General features: G+C 38.4%; 1 protein-coding gene across 27 annotated transcripts in view; it reads left to right on the forward strand.

Moving 5' to 3' along the window:
* The window catches only part of PDE1C (phosphodiesterase 1C), a 388,068-nt gene that overhangs the window by 339,714 nt on the left and 27,366 nt on the right, over positions 1-20,988 (forward strand). For all 27 annotated transcript variants that reach the window (XM_083822144.1, XM_083822164.1, XM_083822155.1 and 24 more), the window contains 4 exons: positions 4,057-4,177; positions 4,929-5,104; positions 9,616-9,912; positions 13,161-13,235. In XM_083822144.1, coding sequence (XP_083678270.1) covers positions 4,057-4,177; positions 4,929-5,104; positions 9,616-9,912; positions 13,161-13,235 — 669 coding nt within the window. The remainder of the gene's footprint in view (positions 1-4,056; positions 4,178-4,928; positions 5,105-9,615; positions 9,913-13,160; positions 13,236-20,988) is intronic.

Genomic DNA, 20,988 nt, shown 5'->3' on the forward strand with positions numbered 1-20,988 from the left:
TTTTAATTTCTCAGTCTGCTAAATATATTGGCATTATCTTTCTGTAACATCTCTTTTATTAAATCAAAAACTCTTACATTTTCTGCCTTTCTGCTGAGGTAAGGCTTTCAAAGTCGTAGGCTAGATTCTCAGAGAAATAATCTGTGCTTATTCATTTATTTATCTGATTAACAGCCTGAACAGATTGTTCCCTGGAATAATAATTACTGCATTTGTTTGTAGAAGTTCCTCTTGAATTCCAAATCATGCCATTATCTGTAGCAAGCAGCCTTGAGTTTCTACAAATAAAAACAATCTGTCCTTTGTGAAATAAAATTGTGCTTTTGGTTCTGACAGGGGCAGATCCTAGAAATCCTGTTTTAGAGGCTTAGCTTGTTTGTAGTTGCTTGTTTGTTGCTCAATGGTCAGTGCAGATGCAACAATGGGCAAGCATTTTTATTAATGAAAGGTCTTCACAAATGCAGACTGAAGGCTTTGCTGTATGCACTCTTTCCATGAAAATGGAGCAATCGAACAACCAAAATTTCCTCAAAAGAAAGAATGTCTTATTCTCTTGTTGCTTAAATTTGTAAAGAAATTGTTCAGTATTTAAACTCATAATTTAAAAAATGATTATAAAATAATGAACCTTGATTTAAAACCTACTAATGCTAATGACTGGTTAATCATATTTTTCTTCTTCAATAAAATGGATGAATTATATATTTCTGTACCCCAGTGAGGTACAGAAGTCAGGAGATTTCCTAGTCCAGAAGTCAGGCTGCTGACCAGAGTAGGAGAGGCACAGAGACTGGAAACAAAACCAGGCCAAGACTTGTATTTCCACACAAGAATATCAGGAGTTAAAACTTCTCTGTCTATCTCAGACTGTAGGAAGCTTGTTTGATGGGAGATCAGCCTCTTTTGCAGCTAATAAATGTAGCAGCATCCTTTTATTTTTGTCCATTGACTAGAAAGAAAGAAAATTACAGCTTCAGAAAACGTTGAATAAAGGCTGATGAGTGAATGCTTCTGGTTTGTTTGTTTGTTTTGAGATGGGCTTTAGGAAAACTATTCTCTCGTCAGTGTTTGCTGTGGTGGTGTTCTCAGGTGGATTGAATGAACTCTAGGTAGGTGCTTGGAATCACCTCCTCAGTGTGATGTGTTTTATCCTAGTCACTGGGATACAGAAATATTTACCACACTCATTCTATAGAGAAAGAAAGCAGTTGATGAATAGGTCATTAGCATTAGCATCAATAGGTTTTAAAACCCAGGTTCATTACTTTATTTTTTTATTTTTTATTTTTAGTTAGCAAACTAAATCACACTGTTTAAAGTACAGTGTCTTCAGGTAAAAAGAGAGACTGGGGTGGTTGTGTTTGGGAATATGATTTAAGTTACATAATTACTAATAAAGTCCCAAGTTTTGTTTCTATGATAGCAGACTGTTTCCCAATTTTATTGTAATTCCCATTTAAAGATAACATAATTGAGTAACTTATTCAGGCTACAGAGGAAAAAATACCACACACACTCTGCTTCAGTACAGAGATAATTATATTACCCTTGTCTCAGTGTTACTATAAAAAGTTATACGTCTTCAAGTTTGTTCACCTGTGGTCCCTTGTGCTACCTCTGCCTGCATTTGTTAATGAGATGCAACACTTCTCCTAGGGAAAGCTCATTTCTTAGATCTAACACTTAAAACTGGACTTTGTTTTTATGCATGAATGGCAAGTTTCTCAGTAACTGGATCCCACCACCCCATTGCTGAAGTTAGTGACACAGTCATGCACGTGATATCAGAGATTTGCATGTCTCAGGGTTGTTAGTGGTGATGAAGCAATTGGCAGTGGTATTACTTGCCAAGCAGAAGTGATAAGATATGATGGGTTGGATTTCTTTGGTCATTAAGAAGTAAAAAAAAAAAAAAATAGGAGAATGCAAGAGATGTATAGACAGGCAGACACACCCACATGTAAATAAAATTCTCAGTATCCTCAGGGTTCCTGTGGCACACTTAATACTGTTATCAGTCAGCACAATTTCTAATGTTTATAAAAATTGTATGAAGTTTGTTGGGGTTATCTGGATTGTGATCTAGTACACAGTTTCCTGTTGTGGCTTCATATTGCATGCATTTCTGATTAACACCCAGGGAGGAAGGGAATTATTTTTCCGTAAGTTTGAATAGATAAGACTGTCCCAGTGTCATGGAGGCACATGATTCAGATGTTCAGATAAGACCAAAGGTTTGGTATTGCACAACGTTTTCCCCCCAGTTTACAAAATACTGTGTAATATACGGAATATACAGAACTTGCAAGTAATGTTTCATTCAGGCTAGACATGAAAATACACTTAATTATCCATTATTTTAGAAATATAGTAAAAATCACACAAGAGAAATGGAACCGGAAGGATGTTCAACTGCTTTGCACTCTATATGTGTCTCAAAGCATCTGTATATGCAGGTGCCTGGCTCATGAGGTCTCTTCTCTTTTTACTGTTCTGTTATCACCCAGAATCACCAGTGTGTGCTGTAACACATCATGATCCAGTCAGAGAGATTTTAATTGTATGAACATCCAATTAATAGTTAATAATTACTAAATCTTTAAAAATGTAAGTTGATAATCTTTTCCTAGAGGATCTACTACTCTATTTTAACTTCATGGAAAATTCTCAGCCAAACCCCACGTTGAATTGGAAGCAATCTCAAGACTGTATGGTAGCAGTTTAGAGAAGTGTATTTGATAATGAAGTTGTAAAGTATCTGTGGATGGACTGAGAAATCTGTAGTTTGTATGACTTATGGTGGAATTCAATATGAATTATGATGGAATGTGGACAACGTCAACCCTTATACCACTCTATATGAGCATCATTGGGAGATTCAAATAAATAAAGAATAAATGTTATTAAAAATCAGTCCACCATAGGGTGGGGCTGAAGACTCTGAAATGTCTTACTGTTGTGGTTTTGTGTTGGCAAAATGGGGCAGAATTAAGATAATTTAGCAATGTGGTATCTGGTCCATAGACATACATAGTAATAGAGCAAAAATTGGTGCTTTAGGCCCCAGAGCTAACACAGAACTGGAAACCATGGCCTGAATGATTTTTCCTGCCATCATGGGCAACATTGCCGTGGTCATCTAGTGTAGAATAAAATAAAAATACTGCAGGTTCTCACACATCAGTAGCCACTAAAAGCCCAATACCGTACTTCAGGTCCAGAAGGGAAAGAACTGAATCGCCTTAGGAGATATTAAGGACATTGGCTACCTATAGCACTAAGAAATTTGCCAAATGAAGTGTTAAGATGAACATAAGAAATAGCTCTTGCCCTAAGTAAGGATTTGTGGGAAGGCCCCTCACTCTCACATTTTATCTGCGCAACTTGGATTTTCTTTCATCTCTTGAGTTTGTGGCCACAGGGCCCTCTCGTCTGCCCTTCCCAACATTCAGATCAGAGTTGTATCCGTCTCTGCCAAACTGTATATTGAAGTAGAAGTGATTTGGTCCTTATTTTTTTTTTCTTTACTTATGTCAAAAATGGGTGGAATAACGATCAGTAACAATATGCAGGGTGAGCACTGAGAAGAGAATATTCACAGCAACCTACTGATATGCAGTAAGGGAAGTGTGTATATAACTTCACACCAGCAGAGCTTACCAATATTATTCCTGTTATTATTCCTGTTATATAAATTTTCTGCTTTTAGAGATTTCATTTCTGAAACTGGGTTTTAACCAAATCCGTTAAAAATTTGGCTTAAATATCACACTCCTCATATGAAACAAATTCCGATGCATCTGTTTGTGTTCTGATTTGCAAGGTTCTTTCCAGTGTTTAAGGAGGTACCTTTTATTGTATGCTATACCCAGGCTTCTGGGTCAGGTGTTGACATGTAACTCCATTTTTGTCTTGTAGTATTTGCTGATCCCTCTTTCAATGAAGTATAATTTTTTTATTCTGTCTTCCATGGTGAGGTTGTCTGTGAACACTGAAGCAGTGCCTCCACAGAAATCCTTCTTTCACCTGCTTGGCTGTGCTTACATTTCTGATCAGGTTTCATTGATTTCATCGTGGAGCCCACTTTTACTGTGCTAACTGACATGACTGAGAAGATTGTGACACCGCTCATTGATGAAGCTTCCCGCTCTGGCATGTCCGGATTCAGGCGTTCCAGGTGAATAACCACGCATCCTCTCCCTTCAATCCACATCTGTTGCTCTTGCACTCAGCTACCCTGGTTTTCCCTCTGTACTGTATGTCAGCCATGTGGTTTAAAGCCTGTTGTCCATACTGCCAATAAATACCACAGCTCACCTTGTGATGTGATTTTGTTGCAGGGGAACCCCAGCCCAAGGCAGGGCAAAGAGCGGAGCTGGCATGAAATTAAGCCATGCCTCCAAAGGCAGCAAACACAAATGGTTGTAGCCATTTGTAGATCGGGTAAACTTCAGTGCTTTCTCAGTCAGTAATATCAAAGAGAAGGTAGAGAGTGTCACTGTGAGGCACTCATTTCTACATGCTAGAAGTGTTTGAAATACAAAAGAGAAATGGGAAGTATCTGCACGCTTGACTGACAGTATTTAGGGTTAGTGAATATTTAGGGAGTGAAGATGCACAACAAAAATAATCTAGGCAACACTTTGAGTGATTCTTTTTCTAAGGGACTGTGGATACCAAAAAATAATAATAGAAAAGCTGCCTTTTATTTCTAATACTGGCTCAGATTGTGCTGTTTGCTTTAACATTGATTGCTCTGGGATGGGAAGGAGGGAAGGAGGGGACTATGAGAGAGAACCTATTAAAGCTTATCTTTATTTTTTTCTGTTTGACTCTGTTATCTAGACTTACAGTAATGATTTCTTCTTAGCTGTATTTGGGTGTATAAGCTACTGATTTCTGCTGTGTTTTGTGATGTTGTGTCCCAGTCTGAATAGCATTAGTCCCTCTGATGTTAAAAGATCAAGTGTCAAGAGCACTGGGTCAGAAGGAAGTGCCTCACTCAACTGCTCCATTCTCACTGTGGACTTCAAATGTTTTAAAGCCACCTGGACTGAGGTGGTGCAGCAGAACCGGGAGAAATGGAAAGCGCAAGCCACCAAAGGTAACAGCCAGACTTCTCAGTGAAAGAATAAAAATTATTTTGACCTATTCTTCTTCAAGCTCTTCTTCAATCAAATTATTCTCCAAGTAAGCACTGTTAGTTTGAAAGAATCTGCTTTTCAAGGTCAACAACCTACAGTGAATTCAGAAAGATAGGGATATTGTGACTCATCTGTGCCTTATATGCTTCTGTGTGTTGCAAGTGTATATAATGAAGAGGATTTGGACAATGGGACGAAAAAGAAGAAACTGTAAGGGAGGTCCCCTAAAGTCATGAGTCAGACTCAGAATGAGTGCAAAAATAGCTGTAAAAGCATTTTTAGAGATAGGTTATCAATTGTTCACTGTTAAGTTTGAAAGAAGTATGAACGACACTTCAGGGGAAAAGGCCGACATATTCTGGATTCACGTCAGGCTTCATATTTGCAGCCGTAACTTGGATGAAGAATTAGGAAGTATGCTCATGATGTCATGAATCTGTGCAGAACTGCAGATATTTCAGAAGAATATGAGGGCTGTGTTGGCTGCAATCTGACCAGGAGTCAATATCATTATTCTATGTGGGGGGAAGCCAAAAAAACACACAAAAAAATGGTTCATTTAAGCTTTAGAACAAAAGAAAGCAGAATGTGTCACTGTTTAATTTTTTTTTCTTCATGAAATTCTTCATGATACAATGTCCACTCTGAGCTGAATGCTTGTTACTAAACTCGTTATTTAATTAAATTGTTGTGTTTTATGTAAATGGAAGGAATTTGATTTTAATGTTTTATGTGGCTCTGTCTTTAGAGCTGATGGAAAATTTGGCTTAGTTGTTTCATCTGCCAGAGCAGATTGCTCCTCTCCAATTGAAAGGCTTGTCTAAAGGTGCAGGAAAGCATGTATTCAAATTAAATTTTCCTGGGTGACTAAAACTTACCATTCAGGAAAAGCCTTTCTAGACATTCTATGAAAATAAAAACAAAAGCATAATTCAAAATCTCCTTATTTATTATTTTTTAAATACTTTTTAGGTTTTTAGTCGATATTAACTATTTTACCTTTCTTTTTGGACCAAACAAATTCAAGCTAATCAAACAAGCAAAGCATTTAATACGGTCACTGTATCAAAGTATGAGTATTGCGTGAATGATGGCGATATAGTTAACTATTTTTAAGTATTTCACTTCAACATGAGCTGTACATATTTGCTTATCTACAAAGGATCTACTAGATAAAAATCCTACATGCAAATGAGACCTATGGGGAAATAAATAAATAAATATAGAGAGTAGATCATAATAGATTCTGGATATTTAACTTTTAAATGTGCTTTGTACCCACTTGCAGCGACTGCTTTGCATAAAGACTTTTTTTCTAAATGTGTACATGTAAATGTCAAGGTATGATTCAAGCGGATGTGCACACATTACTTAACTAATGCTACTACTGATAATATGCCTTAATGCAGTATTTCATATTCTTTATTTACAGATTACCCTGCCAATAAGTGTTTGATTATTAACACTTTAACTGGAGAGGAAAATGTTTTATTTTTAAGTACCTCATAAGAAATAATCCTTCTAGCAGATCCTGAAGATAGAGTCTATGAAACAATTCGTTCACTTCAAAGTGGAGCATACACCAGCCTGCATTATTAGACATGGGGGACCCTTAAGTAAAGCATTTTATCTTTACCCTTCTGACAGCCCTTAGCCCTGAATTGTTTATTAACTTTACTTTTTTTGCCAATCTTCATCACCAATAGCTCTGATCAGAGACCCAGTTTATGAGTTAAAGGACAGGAGATTCAGAAAGCATTGTCAGCTTCTTTTTATCTGAATTCATAGGCATTCAGATAATTTCTGTGTTTTTGGGTGCATTTAACAATACAGGCATGCCTAATTTTTTTATCCTGAAAAATATACATAAACATAAGTCTCAGCACGCCTTTGGATGGTCTGTGGACTAAGAAACTCTTTTTGGACTCCAGAGCCCTTGCATCAAAACCTTTGCTCACCTGCTGTCTTGCTCCTGACTTGCAGCAAGTCTCTGAGCCCTCCTCCATCTGCCTTGCCTATCTTAGCCATATGCAGCAGGGTCTTCCACACACTAGGACTTTAAACTGCCGACCCCTGTCAAACCGAAGTCTAGCAATGTATCAAGATGCTCTGCCAATATAAAAATAAGAATTATTATTAGCAGGCAGATAAAGCATTTAACTGTTGATTGACAGAAAATAGCAACTGGGGATCAGATGGGAAGGAAAAAATATTATCATCATCATCATTATTATTATTGCTGTTGCTATTATTATTATTATTATTATATAATGTGTAGAATACTGCATCATCATTATTATTATTGCTGTTGCTATTATTATTATTGTTGTATAATGTGTAGAATACTGTATTCCCTTTGGTAATGGCATTGTCTCTAGATGTATCAGTGAGCTATTTTATCCCGAGTGTGGTATTTATAGAAAATGTATTGGACTGTGTGGGCAAAGTAAGTAGGTTTATTACTGAGCTCTTTTGCTTAAAGGATCTTCATTAAATAGATACAAATTAAAACCTGGAATAAACAAACACCCTGATGTGCAAAGCACCATGTGGATAAAGTATTTTCTGACACTAATTTTGACAAGAGGCACTCATCCAGCAGTTCTGTAGCAAGCCCCAGCCTCCTGAGCTGAATCTCTCTCTTGTGGTTCACGTGCAAAATGCAGATTTTTTTTCAGATCCTCAAATGAGAGAGAGCCTTGTAAATACCATGAGACTCCAGGGAAAATATCAATATACATAGCTGGGCTATCTATGGAAGCTACCATAGATTTCAGGAATGATTAATAAAGTGAGGGAGGCTCATATCTAATTTAATTATATTTTCATGTGAGCCATAATTTATTCATTTAGAAATTAATTAACTTCAGCTGCTGACAAGGAAATACAGATTGGCATTTCTTATAAAGATGGCTTTCCCCCTTTCTCTCTTGTATCCCATTGGTACATTTTTCTCAAAACTGGTTCTGATTCACTTATCAGAAGAATTTGAGAAGACACTTGCAAATTCTTTTGTAATTTTTCCTTTGTATCTAAGACACTGCTCCTGTAAGGACGAAAACATCTTCCCTGTAGGTGTCAAGAATGCTTCCATTGGACTGATGTAGACTTTACTCATTGATTTGCAGGATCTGCTTGTCTGCTCATCAACTTACACAATCTCTCAGAAACCAGGAGATACATCTATCTGTGATTCCTATCACAAATAGAGTGCAATTGGTTGTCCATGATGGGTTGATTGGTGGGCAGGGCTATTGCAGACCCTGAAATCCTGAATGCAGGCAATATGAGATATACTGAGCTTTATAGTGCAGTCACATCTGAATGCTTAGTCTCACTACAGATACAGATATGTTCTGAAGCTGAATGAGACTCCAAATTGAGCGTGTGCTAAGCTATGCAGTTGCTTTTGCAGATTAATTCTTTAGTGATTGTGGAAAAGAGGGAGAAAATTATGGAGTGTCTGCCCCAGAGGCTGTGCACACCCAGCCATGTTTATTAGCTTGAGCACTGTGCTGAGGGTCTGTGGTTGCATCCTGCTTTCCAGTGCAACGCAGGAAACCACACAGGGTTTATGGCCTGCAGGTGAGTCTGTGCAGGTCTGCTGTACCTGACCTGGGCAAGAAATGTAGTGGTCTCAATACCTGGAGCCAAAGTAATTTGTAACCTCTGTTATAAGCGTGTCCTGTTGCACCAGGACCCAAGACCTGGATATGAACAAGAACAGTAGCTTGAATGGGAGAAATTGGCTTCTGTCTTTTTATTATTATTTTTTTCTTTTTTCCTGAATGACAGTACTTTGACATACTGCTGTTGTTTAACACTTGCTTTGGAGTTTATATCTTTGCATAATTTCTGTTTAACTGCAAGACTTTGGGGGATAGAAGAGCAGGTACTGGTAGCAATATATTAGTTTGCTAAGAAAGTTCAGAGATAGAAAGAAATGATAACAGTAAGCAGAAACTAAGAGCTTAGGAAGCTGGAAGTGGAAGCAACCTGGGACAAGCAGGAAAAAAGTGGATTTTTGAAGAACCAAGGCTTTTTAAGAGCTTAGACTTACATGGTACAACATGAGATAAAGTAAATGTGGTTTGACTAATTCCTGTGTGTTAGGAATGGAGGTAACCTTGCCCCTAAAGCCTTACATAGCTGATAGATCTTTTTAATTTGTCTTTCAATATTTTTGAGGAACTGCATTGTCAAAGGGGAACCTTATATGCTAAAAAAATGGACCTGCACATGAGATACAGTTAGGCCAACATAGGATATTTTTTTTCAGAGTACTTTCTTAAATATTCTCCTGTGCTCTTTTTCCCTTGTCAAGTCAATTCCTATACTTACCTAAGTAAAGCTTGTTTGCGTGTAAAAAGCTGAAGTAGATTTAGATGTGTGAGTTGTATCCTTCTTGTCAAATTGACTGATAATCGTGATTTCTTTTCTCATTTTGCTTCTCTCTTTGCTGAGGATGCAGAAGAAAAAGCTAAGAAAGAAGCAGAGGAAAGTGTTCATCAGGGAACAGATGAAAAGAAAACAGATGAAAAGGATGAAAAGCCAACTGAAGATGTGACAGCAGCAAAGACAGAGAACAGCAAAGAAACAAATCCTGGGGAAAACAAAAATGCAGATTCCAATGAGAGTCATGTAAATGGGACTCAGCAAACTGGGATGATCAAACAAGAAATCTCTCAAGGAAAAAATGCACCTAGGACAGATAAGGGGGTGGACTCTCATCAGACAGTGAGAGAAGAGAAGCAGCATGTCCAGAATGGTGAGTTCTCTCCTTCCACTGAAAGCTGAATCTAGCCCTAAAACCACTATCACACCTCAGAGATGGGAGCAACTGGTGTCCTGAAAAAGGATGTTCCCGGACCCAGGGCCTTTTCCTAGAAGTTGGTGTAGGTACCTCCGTATGGGAATTGGAAACTGTAAATAAACTCCCAAGTAGTATTTTTCCATAAAAGATGGGGTTCGTCAAACCTGTTTGGGTGCTTTTGGCAGAAAGGGCAACATTTTCTCATGGAAATGAAACAGCTTGTTTTGATACACACTTAAAAGCTGAAACAAATTGTCGTGGTTCAAAGAATAGCTTCACTACTTGGTTAACTGAAAGAGGAGATGGAAAAGTTATAAATGCTTTTTAAGGCCTATTTAAGTTATCTTTTAACTGATTTTCAGATGTAAATATGTTTTGGGACAGAAGATCATTCCCCCCATCCCCTATTTTTAAGTGCAATTTTATTTATGTCTCCCTTACTCTATTAGGGCAAACATGAGCCTTTGAGATTTATTGTCAGAAAACTGACACCCAGTTAAAATAAAAATCGCATTTTATACCCAAAGAAAGTTTGACAAAAGTGAATATTGCATACCAATTAAAAGAAATGATTAGACCCATGAGAACAGATCAGTTGTCTCTGGGCCATTTCATTGTCCTTCTCTCCCCAACTCCTGCTCCCTTAGGCCTTTAGCAAAAGATGGCAGTATATGAGTCTTCTCACCAGTATGGTAGTGTCAGCCAGTCCCAAAACAGCAACACGTTCAGACTCAGAAACATTCTCTTAGAAAAATAAGCTGTCATACTCTGTTATGTATGGGGATTTTTCTTCAGACAGTGTTATGCAGGTGATCAGGAATGGGCCGCCCAAGGAGACAAAAAGGTTGGGGACATATGAAATCCCCTTTAGGTTGCAACAGGTTTTGCTTCTGAAATCCTTTGTTTTAGACACTTCTAACAATACGGGGACTAAGTGTGCTCTAGTGATTTTGACAGTACCTATTTCTGCAATGTCTCTCTGCTGCAGGTGTCAAAAATGCTTTGAAAGGAATTATAATGATTTATGAAAATTAGTGTCTTCCTCAGGAAAAGAAATTCTGCTCCTTAATTTATGGGAGAAGGCCTTTATGAGGTACAATCACTGCAGAGACTTTGGAGACTGATGAAATCTATCATTCACATCTCTAGGTGCACCACAGCTTCCTTTATTCTATGCCTATATGTTAATATCTCATTGTAAAGTATTCACCTTATTATTTCTCTGCCTTTGTAATCCCTTTCAGAAAGATCATTATGATCATCGTTTTGCTCTGCTGCTGGCAATATGGCAGGGTAGATATTACAAAACTAAGAAGTCCCCTATTCATAATAAGATATTCAATGAAAGTTCAGAAATTGTCATCAGAGGAGTTTGAATTCTCTCTCCATCACTCACTGCCCTTGTGCTTTCTCAGAGACGTCAAACTGAGAAATAATATATGTGTGTGTGTGTTCATGATCATTACCTACACACACTTAGGGTCAAGCAACTTCTATAGGCAATGGTTAAAGAAAGCATTATTAGCTTATCATTACCATCTGCTGTATGATGGTGGAGGGAATGCGAGAGACTTCTGTGCTTTGCTAGGTACGTTTTCATTTCATTTCCTGAAGACAATGTCCTTCTTTTAGAGGCCACCTTTTTCAAGCAGACACCTCAGACCTACTTGGAGCTGCTCATACATCTCTGTTCAGATTAAACTTTCCAAAGGAGCCTGAATCAGTGGCAGTATGATTAGCTAAGGAGTTGCTGTCTGTCCTGTCTTCCTGCTTACATTTTTCTCTCTCACACACAGTGAGCTTAATAAGAAAAGCATGAAAGTTTTGGCTCTAAACGAGAACTGAACAGGACATGTTTTTTCCATCTTGTTAAATATTTTAAGATTTCAAAACCATTCTCCTGTTATACTATGATAAAACTTAATTGGACAGTTATCAATTCTCTGTCATACAAGAATAACAATTATTCCAGTGCTTAGGGAACAATGTAGAAAAGAGAAACTTTGCTTCTCTACAATTTCTGGTTTTGGGGCTATTCCAAAAATAAATATTCATTGGCCATAACTGTTTTGAAAGCAGATTGGGTCCTTTATAACATATCAATACCTATAATCTTGATCCAAAGCCCATGAAGTAGTTGTAATAACAAAATAGTAATACAGCTGGAATAAGCATCACTTTAATACAGCTATGCAATGTACAACTCACATTTATAAAATTCTGAGGTGAGACTCATTACAGCTTTTTCATGTTGAGGTGTGGGTCACAAATTTACTGCTATTCCTTTCTGGGGGGAAGGACAGGATGCCTGCTCCCATTTGTGCAGGCTGTCGCTTCTTCTCTGGACATCTGAAGGAAGGAGACCTTCTTTGAAGCTGTTTAGACACAACAGCTAAATGAGCCCTGTTCTACTAGATCTGTCCCTTTAAGTTATTTTTTATTTGCTCCTGCATTTGGAAACAAAACTTTCTCATTCAGTGAGGGAATAGTCTGGGAAGGTCTGATGTGCTCTGCTGTATGACTAATAGAGAATATAAAATGAGAACGACTCTGATTAACCTTCATGGCTTCATAAAATATACCCCAGCTCCAGCTGCCATTTTCACTCTGCATCAACAGTTGTAACACCAAAGACCTTGCTTTACTGGTTTGCTACAGACTCTAAAACCAGTGATCAATGCTAGGATGCTTGTCTGTTCCCTGTTATCAGCATAAAAGGACCAACCTAAATGAGTCTGTGGAAAAAGAAAACTGGTAAGAGAAAGTGTGACAAAATTATGTAGGACTGTTTGGGATATCTAAGGTGGTTCTTTAATGCAGAGATATATGATGAAGTCTCACAGGGTTTTACTCAGTCTTTTAAAAGCATATTTTTTTAAGATTCCTGATTTTGAAGTGAAGGTGGTGTTCATGTTTTTAATGGCCTACATGCAGCCAGAGGAAGTATGAGTTTGAATGTGCACTTAGAAGTGTTAACAGTTAGAATAAATTTAAAAGGAGATTGTGAAGCTTGATTTTCAGTAGGAGTCGGAAAAACTGTGCCTGGTGCATTATTCTATGATAATATGTTAATCATAGTTCATTGTGATACTTCCTCCTAAGGAACATCTCTATTTGATGTTGCAATTTGATTGGGTTACAGACATTAATACACTACGGTCTGCATTATAATGCTTATAGTATTTCTTATTGCTTCTTTCTAGGTGAATTAAAGGAAGACAGCAAATCAGACAAAAAAGATCAGTCTAATGTGGGAAATGAAACAAAGAAAACAGATGGTAAGGACTTAAAATTTCACTACATTTTGTCACCCATTTCTATATGCATTCTTTTGTTTTATAAACATCCATAATTTATTCTAAAACCAAAAAAATGTGTGGTAACCAGAAACAGATTTAACAGAAACAGCCATTAGAGCTGACAGAAACCACTGGGGCATTCTGAGCTAAAAGTTATTTCTTTCACATGCCTAGCACCACTTAGTTGTTCTGTTAGTAAACCACCTTCCTTATCAATCAATTTCTGTGCAGTGCCTTCAAGAAAAATCCTGGATTACTGGAGTTGCTCAATAGGAAACATTGATTTGTGAGGTTCTATCTTTCTGAGCTTCTTTGCGCCACAGTCTGCTCTCAGTGAAGACAGGCTGCATGGGGGATGCAAAACACAAACCTAAGAAAAACCCTGCACAAAATGTCTCTGTCTTTTATGATTGCATGTTACATTACACCAATACAATCACAGAGCTTTCTTGACTTAATTGTCTGAGGGAGAATTTGCCAAGTGCTGTTGAACCACATTTATGGGAAACAAGCAGGAATAAGCATAGAGGCCATATTAAGGATGCTATAGGACAGGAATATTGATAAAGCGCTGTTGAACTGAAGCAATCCAAGCTGTAGGACAGTTTCTTGGGCATCTGGAAATAATTTCACATAGCCCTAAGCCTATGTTAAAGGTCCATAGATCTTTTAGTAGCCTCAGCAAAGGAGAAGAACAGCTATAAAGTCTATGGCATGCCTCCTCTTTTGCACCTCCTCAGCTGTGCACCACAGGGCTATGAGGTAATATCTGACCCCTTATTGCTCCTGAAGTGATTGCTTAAGTATTGGATAGCAAAATAAATGGAAACAAATGTTAGAACTAAGGTTTCCTTTCTATATGTCTCAGTTAAATCAACTGAAATACAGCTATCCTTAAACATAAATAGTTCAGTACTTTATTTTGTTGGTTGAGAAAGACAACCTCATTGTAAGCACTGCAATTTAGAATGATGCTGTGTTTAGAATCATAGAATCATTCAGTTTGGTAAAGACCTCTAAGATCATGTAGTAAAATCTTTAACCTAGTGCTAAAATCCACCACTAAACCATGCTATTAAGTTCTAAACCTACATATTTCACAGTATCACAGTATCACAGTATCACAGATTTCTAGGTTGGAAGAGACCTCAAGATCATCGAGTCCAACCTCCGACCTAACACTAAGTACTCCACTAAACCACATCGCTAAGCTCTACATCTAAACGTCTTTTAAAGACCTCCAGGGATGGTGACTCCACCACCTCCCTGGGCAGCCCGTTCCAATGCTTAATAACCCTTTCGGTAAAGAAGTACTTCCTACCATCCAACCTAAAACTCCCCTGGCGCAACTTTCGCCCATTCCCCCTCGTCCTGTCACCAGGCACGTAGGAGAACAGACCAACCCCCACCTCTTTACAGCCTCCTTTAAGGTAACTGTAGAGAGCGATAAGGTCACCCCTGAGCCTCCTCTTCTCCAGGCTGAACAAGCCCAGCTCCCTCAGCCGCTCCTCGTAAGACTTGTTCTCCAGACCCCTCACCAGCTTGGTCGCCCTTCTCTGGACTCGCTCGAGCACGTCCATGTCCTTCCTGTAGCGAGGGGCCCAAAACTGAACACAGTACTCAAGGTGCGGCCTCACCAGAGCCGAGTACAGGGGCAAAATCACTTCCCTAGACCTGCTGGCCACACTGCTTCTTATGCAGGCCAGGATGCTGTTGGCCTTCTTGGCCACCTGGGCACACTGCTGGCTCATATTCAGCCGACTATCAACCAATACTCCCAGGTCCCTCTCGGCCAGGCAGCTTTCCAGCCACTCATCTCCCAGCCTGTAGCTCTGCTTGGGGTTGTTGCGCCCCAGGTGCAGGACCCGACACTTGGCCTTGTTGAACTTCATACAGTTGACCTCAGCCCATCGCTCCAGCCTATCCAGATCAATTAAGTTCTTATTAAGTTCTAAACCTACATATTTCTTGAAGACCTCCAGGGATGGTGACTCAGCCACTTCCCTGGGCAGCCTATTCCAATGCTGCACAACTCTTTCAGTAAAGAAATTTCTCCTAATATCCAACCTAAAGCTCCCCTGGCACAACTGGAGGCCATTTCCTCTCATCTTATCACTTGGGATGTAAGTTGCAAATCCCTTGCTAGTCTTTGTGTGCTGTTGCATGCTGTTTAATGTCTGTTTGTTCTCTTGCAAGGACATTTTCTTCTCATCTCCTTAGGGAAAAGACCAATGCAATGGGACCAGTTGATTACCTTGAGTAAGCAACTGTAACCAAGCAAAGATAATTTGTAGGCTGAATGTTTTTAAGTTTATTTATATGGTTTCCTTGTAAGAAATTACTTAACATTCTTATTCCTCTAGCAAAATGACAAATAAGAAGAAAATGTGATAACTCAATAAAAAAAAAAAAGTAGAACAATTCATCCACGAGTACGTATTAATTTCAGACACATAAATATGGACTTTTTTTTTTTTTTACAGAGCTCCCTTAGCAGCAATTGTTTAAGAAAACTCAATTATATTGTTAGAAAGTCATATTATTTACATACTTTAGATAAGTGTCTGTCAGGAAGACTGTCTTGAACAAGTACCTTTCACAACTCTTTCTTCAGGGATGCAGAAATTAAGAGCTCTTCAGGAGATCATGAATATGTGCACTGCCTTATGTAACTATAATGGCCCCAGAAAGAACAGTGGGTAGAGTGGCACCCCATTGCAGTGGGTGATGGCAGAGCAGAGGCTGTGCTAGAAGACTGCAGCCCTGGCAGGATAAGGTACATGCAGAAAGCTTGGAGCTTCTCTATGCAGGTGCAGGAGTATCAGCCTAGCCAGGAAAGTAGACCTGGGAATCCCTAAATTTAAGGGTCAAGTTAGCTTTGAAGGCTTGCATTCAGGCTCTTGGAAAGATTAGGGGCATCTATTTAGTCAGGCTGGAAGACAAAGAGGTGAGTTTCATGCTGACTTCAAGAGTGAGGTTGTGAATTTGTTTACTTCCAATTTGCCAATCTTTGTGTGCTGTTAGTTATTTAATGACTGTTTTTCTCCTGTAAGGAAACGTTCTGCTCATCCCCCAAGGGAAAAGACCAGTGCAGTGGGACCAGTTGATTACTGTGAATAAGCAACTGTAACCAAGCAAAGACAATTTGTAGGCTGAACATTTTTAAGTCAGAAACTGTAGAGAGAGATTATAACTAATGAACTCATTGACAAAAATAAGGGGGAAAAATTGTGAATGATGTGCATTAAAGAGGAAAGAGTTAGGGTGGCACTTCTGTTTTGACAAATACTGTAAAAGCTCTTCTGTCCATTGCTCTCTCCAGAGCAAATCTCCTTACCAGCCGTGTGATGAGGGATGTGGAGAAAGGAACATTATCCATAGATAATATATAACTGTTTGCAGACTACTGAAATGTTTACCTAAACATGTGCTTTCTCACAAGCTGGTATATGGTCTTTCATGTGCTAGAAAAAAAAAAAAAAAGAGAGAGAAAGAAAGAGGGAGAGAGGGGAGTTAGAAAGATAGATCTACTATAATTCTCCCACTACATGTAGATTGCATGTGGGTGAAATTCAGCCTGGGCTCTAGCAGCATCAAGCCTGATACTTGGGTATAACAGCCTCTGAGTGTTAGTGGCTGAGGGATATTTAGTTCAAACAGGTGCCCATTTGTGTAGATTTATCACATCCTACTTCTTCCTTCTCTTTACCACCCATTAGCATCAGCTAGAGCCCTGCATCCAGCTTTGGTCAGTCAGCCACTCTGTCCTGCTGTGCACCTTCATCTAGGGGAGACAGAGTGCATAAATCTTTGCAGGATCTGTGCCCAATTTACTTTTTGAGCATATACAAAATTTTATTTTAATATGTTGTAACTGGAATACAGACATGCTAAATCATTTGTAGCATATTCATCCTTCTACATGGCAAACAAAGTGGCCAAGGAAATATGAATAAACATCCCATGTGGACACACAGACGCTGAAGTGGCATGCCTACACTGAAGTAAGAGGTGCAATGTATCTGAGTTACCTTTAAGCTACCCACAAACAGATAAGTGTGCATGCCTCCAGAAACAGTGATCAGGCTCTCTGAGACACCAGGAATGTATGCATCTCGACAGAGCTTCACATAACTGAGTCTATCAGTACCCCAGCCAACTACTTTGAAGCTAGCTTGAGGATGGCTGTGTAAGTTGTGATCATGCCTTAGACTGCAGTATAAACTTCAAAATCCTGTGCAAGTCTCTCAAACGTAGGCTAGTGTCCTCTAATCTTCTTGTTACTGTTTTTTTTTCTCCGGGACATACTGCTTGTTATTCAGTACTGACCTTACCTTCAGTTCCAAGAAAAGAGATACGGGGCTTCCATTTCCATATAAAGACACAGTCCTATCAGAGACATCATCAGCACTGGTCATCAGCATCAACATCATTATCAAATGTTTCCCATGGGACAGAACATTTTAAAACCATTTTGGAAAACCTAATTTTCCTATGTGAAATTGTTGCTTTTCATCACTTTGAATGGAAAATTGGAAGCAGTTGCATGTAACTGTTTTTCTCTACATTCACAAACTTTATTTCTGCATTTTTTTTCTACTAACAAAACTTACAATAAAAGAGGAAATTATTTACCTTCTTTTTCACTTTCATGGGTTATCTTTACCCTCATTTTTTTTCCCTAATGGGAAAAGTTTCTGTAGTGTTAATATAAAGTTTTCAGTGCAACTCTTTGTTCTAGGCACCAATTCAATACATTTTATTCTGTTATTCTTTCTCAGCTAGGAGTTACAGAAAATTAGAAGGTTAATTTTTTTGGTGTTTGTCCTGGGAACTTATTCTAGTGGTAACAAGCAAATTTGCAGGTTGCAGCACAGCAATATATGGGATATTTGTACTCATCTCTTGTAGTGCTAGTATGTACACAGAAAGCCTAACATGCACTAGGTATGTGTGACGAGCAATGCTCCCACCTCGTGGTCAGATCATAACCCTGCGTTTCAATAGCACATTCCTCTCTGCAGTGCAACAGCAAATAATATAATACAATATAATACAATATGATATATAATACAATATAATATAAGCAATATGATATAATTAATATAATATAATTTATAATATAAATCCTTTTGAATGTACAGTCTCTATGAAGAGTACATAACAGGCTTACCAGAAATTTAGACCTTAGCTTCTTTCGATTTTATTAAAATATGCTGTTGCTTAACAGCAGTAAAAAGCCTTTCCTAAGGTTCAGTACATTGCCCATGCCAACCCATAGAGCTGTCTTTTGGTCTTAATTTTTCTTGACAATAATTCCTTGATCAGCAAGTGCAAAATTCCTTGATTAGAAAGGTAAAGTACAGGACCTTCATCTCTTTCTGTCCTTGCTGGTACCAAAAATCAAGTGTTTGTGATGGCAGAGTAGCTGCCACAGAGCATTGTTATCTGAGAATGCCTTTGGTGTAGGAATTTTTTTGAGAGAACTTGTAATGGTGATGTCATGGAGCCATGATGATGGCTTCACATTTACTGCAAATATAGTTGAATTAACATGATTCTCCCCAGCTTCAGTCAAGGAGAATGCAACTTTTCACAAAGCTGTTCAGCCAATTAATAATTATCTGTCTTTGCAGCCTTCTGCAGATAGAGTTTTCAGTAGTGCATTATATGTGTTGATCTAGGCAAGACCAATGCATAGCAATGAACACTTGGACTTCTGACAAAGTCCTGATCCTGTAATCTGCCTAATGCCAATGTTGTTTTAAATGAGGCTATGCAAGTGTATAAATGAACATTCACCTATATAGGTAAAAACGTAGATTTCTGGTCATATACATACTAGAGCCATCTCTATTGCTATTCAGAAAGATAGGCTGATTTCTCCAGTATAGTCAGAAGCAAAAAGCCTTTTTCAGTTTGTAACGCCAACATATTGGACTCCTTTCTGTTACGTAGTGCTCTTGATATTGTATGTTAGAATCCAGCAGCAGTGGCAAACTGGAGTTACAATAGTTGAAGACTATTTCTAACGACAATTTCCTTCCTCTTCTTCTTTTATGGCCTGTTATCTGAATTACATTAGAGGTTATTGCCCTAGATCAGAAATTGGAGATCATTGTATACTGTCCTCTGGAAAAGCTTGCCTCAATGCATGAGGACATTTTCCAATCCAAAAGGATGTATTTCACCATAGCTTATCTCTGCTGAACAATTGCTCCATAGTAGTGCAAAATAGGATAGTTGGAGGGAGAAAAACCTTCTGTTCTTTTAAAATCCTTTCTGTGCTCTTTTTTAAAAAAATGAGTGTGTTGTATTTAGCAAGTGACACCTAAGGCAAGTTGGAATTTGCATAGACGGATGTATTCTGAGAAGCTTTTATGCACTTTTAATATTAAATAGAAGATGAACATGATGTGATGCGATCTTTGAAGCTAAATGCAAAATACATTGTTAGCATCCTCACTTCAGGAATATTACATCACCATGGCATGCATACTTGATGAGAATACAGGGAAGACATGGAGAGCTACCTTGCATAAATATGCGTATGTTTTTGCAAGTTGTTTGTTTCACGACTCTATGTGTAAATCTTATGGAAAGCACCTGGTTTTCCTTTGAGACTTTTATGTGTCTCTTTTTCGGCTTGTTTTCCAGGACCATAGTTCAAGCCATGCCATGTATTTAGGAAGTCCTTAGGACTTGGTCCAAAAGTTTGATTGATTTTTACTTCTGCTTTACATAAAGTCACAGAATGTGGATTGTGTGACAAGTTGCAAACTCAGAGGTGGCATTTGGTTTAATTTCAGATTCATGTGAATATTTGGAGTATCCAGATGCATGGTGTAAAAAAATCAGTAGGTACCTAAGTGTGTTTTTGAATAGCTAACTTCACAGGGAGCATTTTCAGGTTACCTTTTATTCTTTGGATGTAGTTCCATTCAGAGATAGCTCCTCAGGGATAACATCCACGGCACTAGAGGTATAGTGGAAATGTGTAACTTGTGCAGTACATTGTGGAAATTCATCCTTGATTTTGCACCATCAACCATTTTATTGCACCATTCAGGGAATGCAGCTGTGATCTTGCTTCTGTTATAGTCCTTACCCCATTTAGGATAATTTGCATGTGCAACGATGTATAGAAGGTTTTACTTCAGCAAGAGGCCAGTCCTTCTTGCTCCCTCCCTCCATAAACTTATGTTCAATCCAGTAACAATCAGGCCTCGTGTTTTCCCTGTGCAACACTTAGTCGCAAAAGAGAAACAAGATCATTTCTTATGGGAACGGTTGAAGGGAAGGAAGAATATTAAATAGCTCCTCAAAAGAGGTTAGTGATTTTTAGCTTTTACCTTGTCTGTTCTGCATGGAACAACTAGTTTCCAACTTGATCAGACCAGCTATAGGTATCTTACTAAACAAGGACTCTGACAAGGTAGTTTAAGTAGAAGCATTAAGAAGAGGGAAGAAATCAACAGAATGGAAATCCAAAGGTAAAGACTCCACTCTATAAACTGCCAGCTCAGTGCTTGATGGGTGGGTACTTTCATGACTTCTGCTTTTTGCGCCTGGTCTCTCTCTGGTGCAGAAGCAAAGAGACATTAGTCCCTTGGGCTGACAGTATTTGAGTATGTCCTGCTCAGTCTGCAGAACCTGGACAAAAAGGAGAGTCACTTTACAGGTTAGTTTTCTGAGACTCTAATACCCTAATAGCAATCTTTATTATTTATTA

This window comes from Anser anser, assembly GCF_964211835.1.
Source record: "Anser anser genome assembly, chromosome: 2".
NCBI lineage: Eukaryota > Metazoa > Chordata > Aves > Anseriformes > Anatidae > Anser > Anser anser.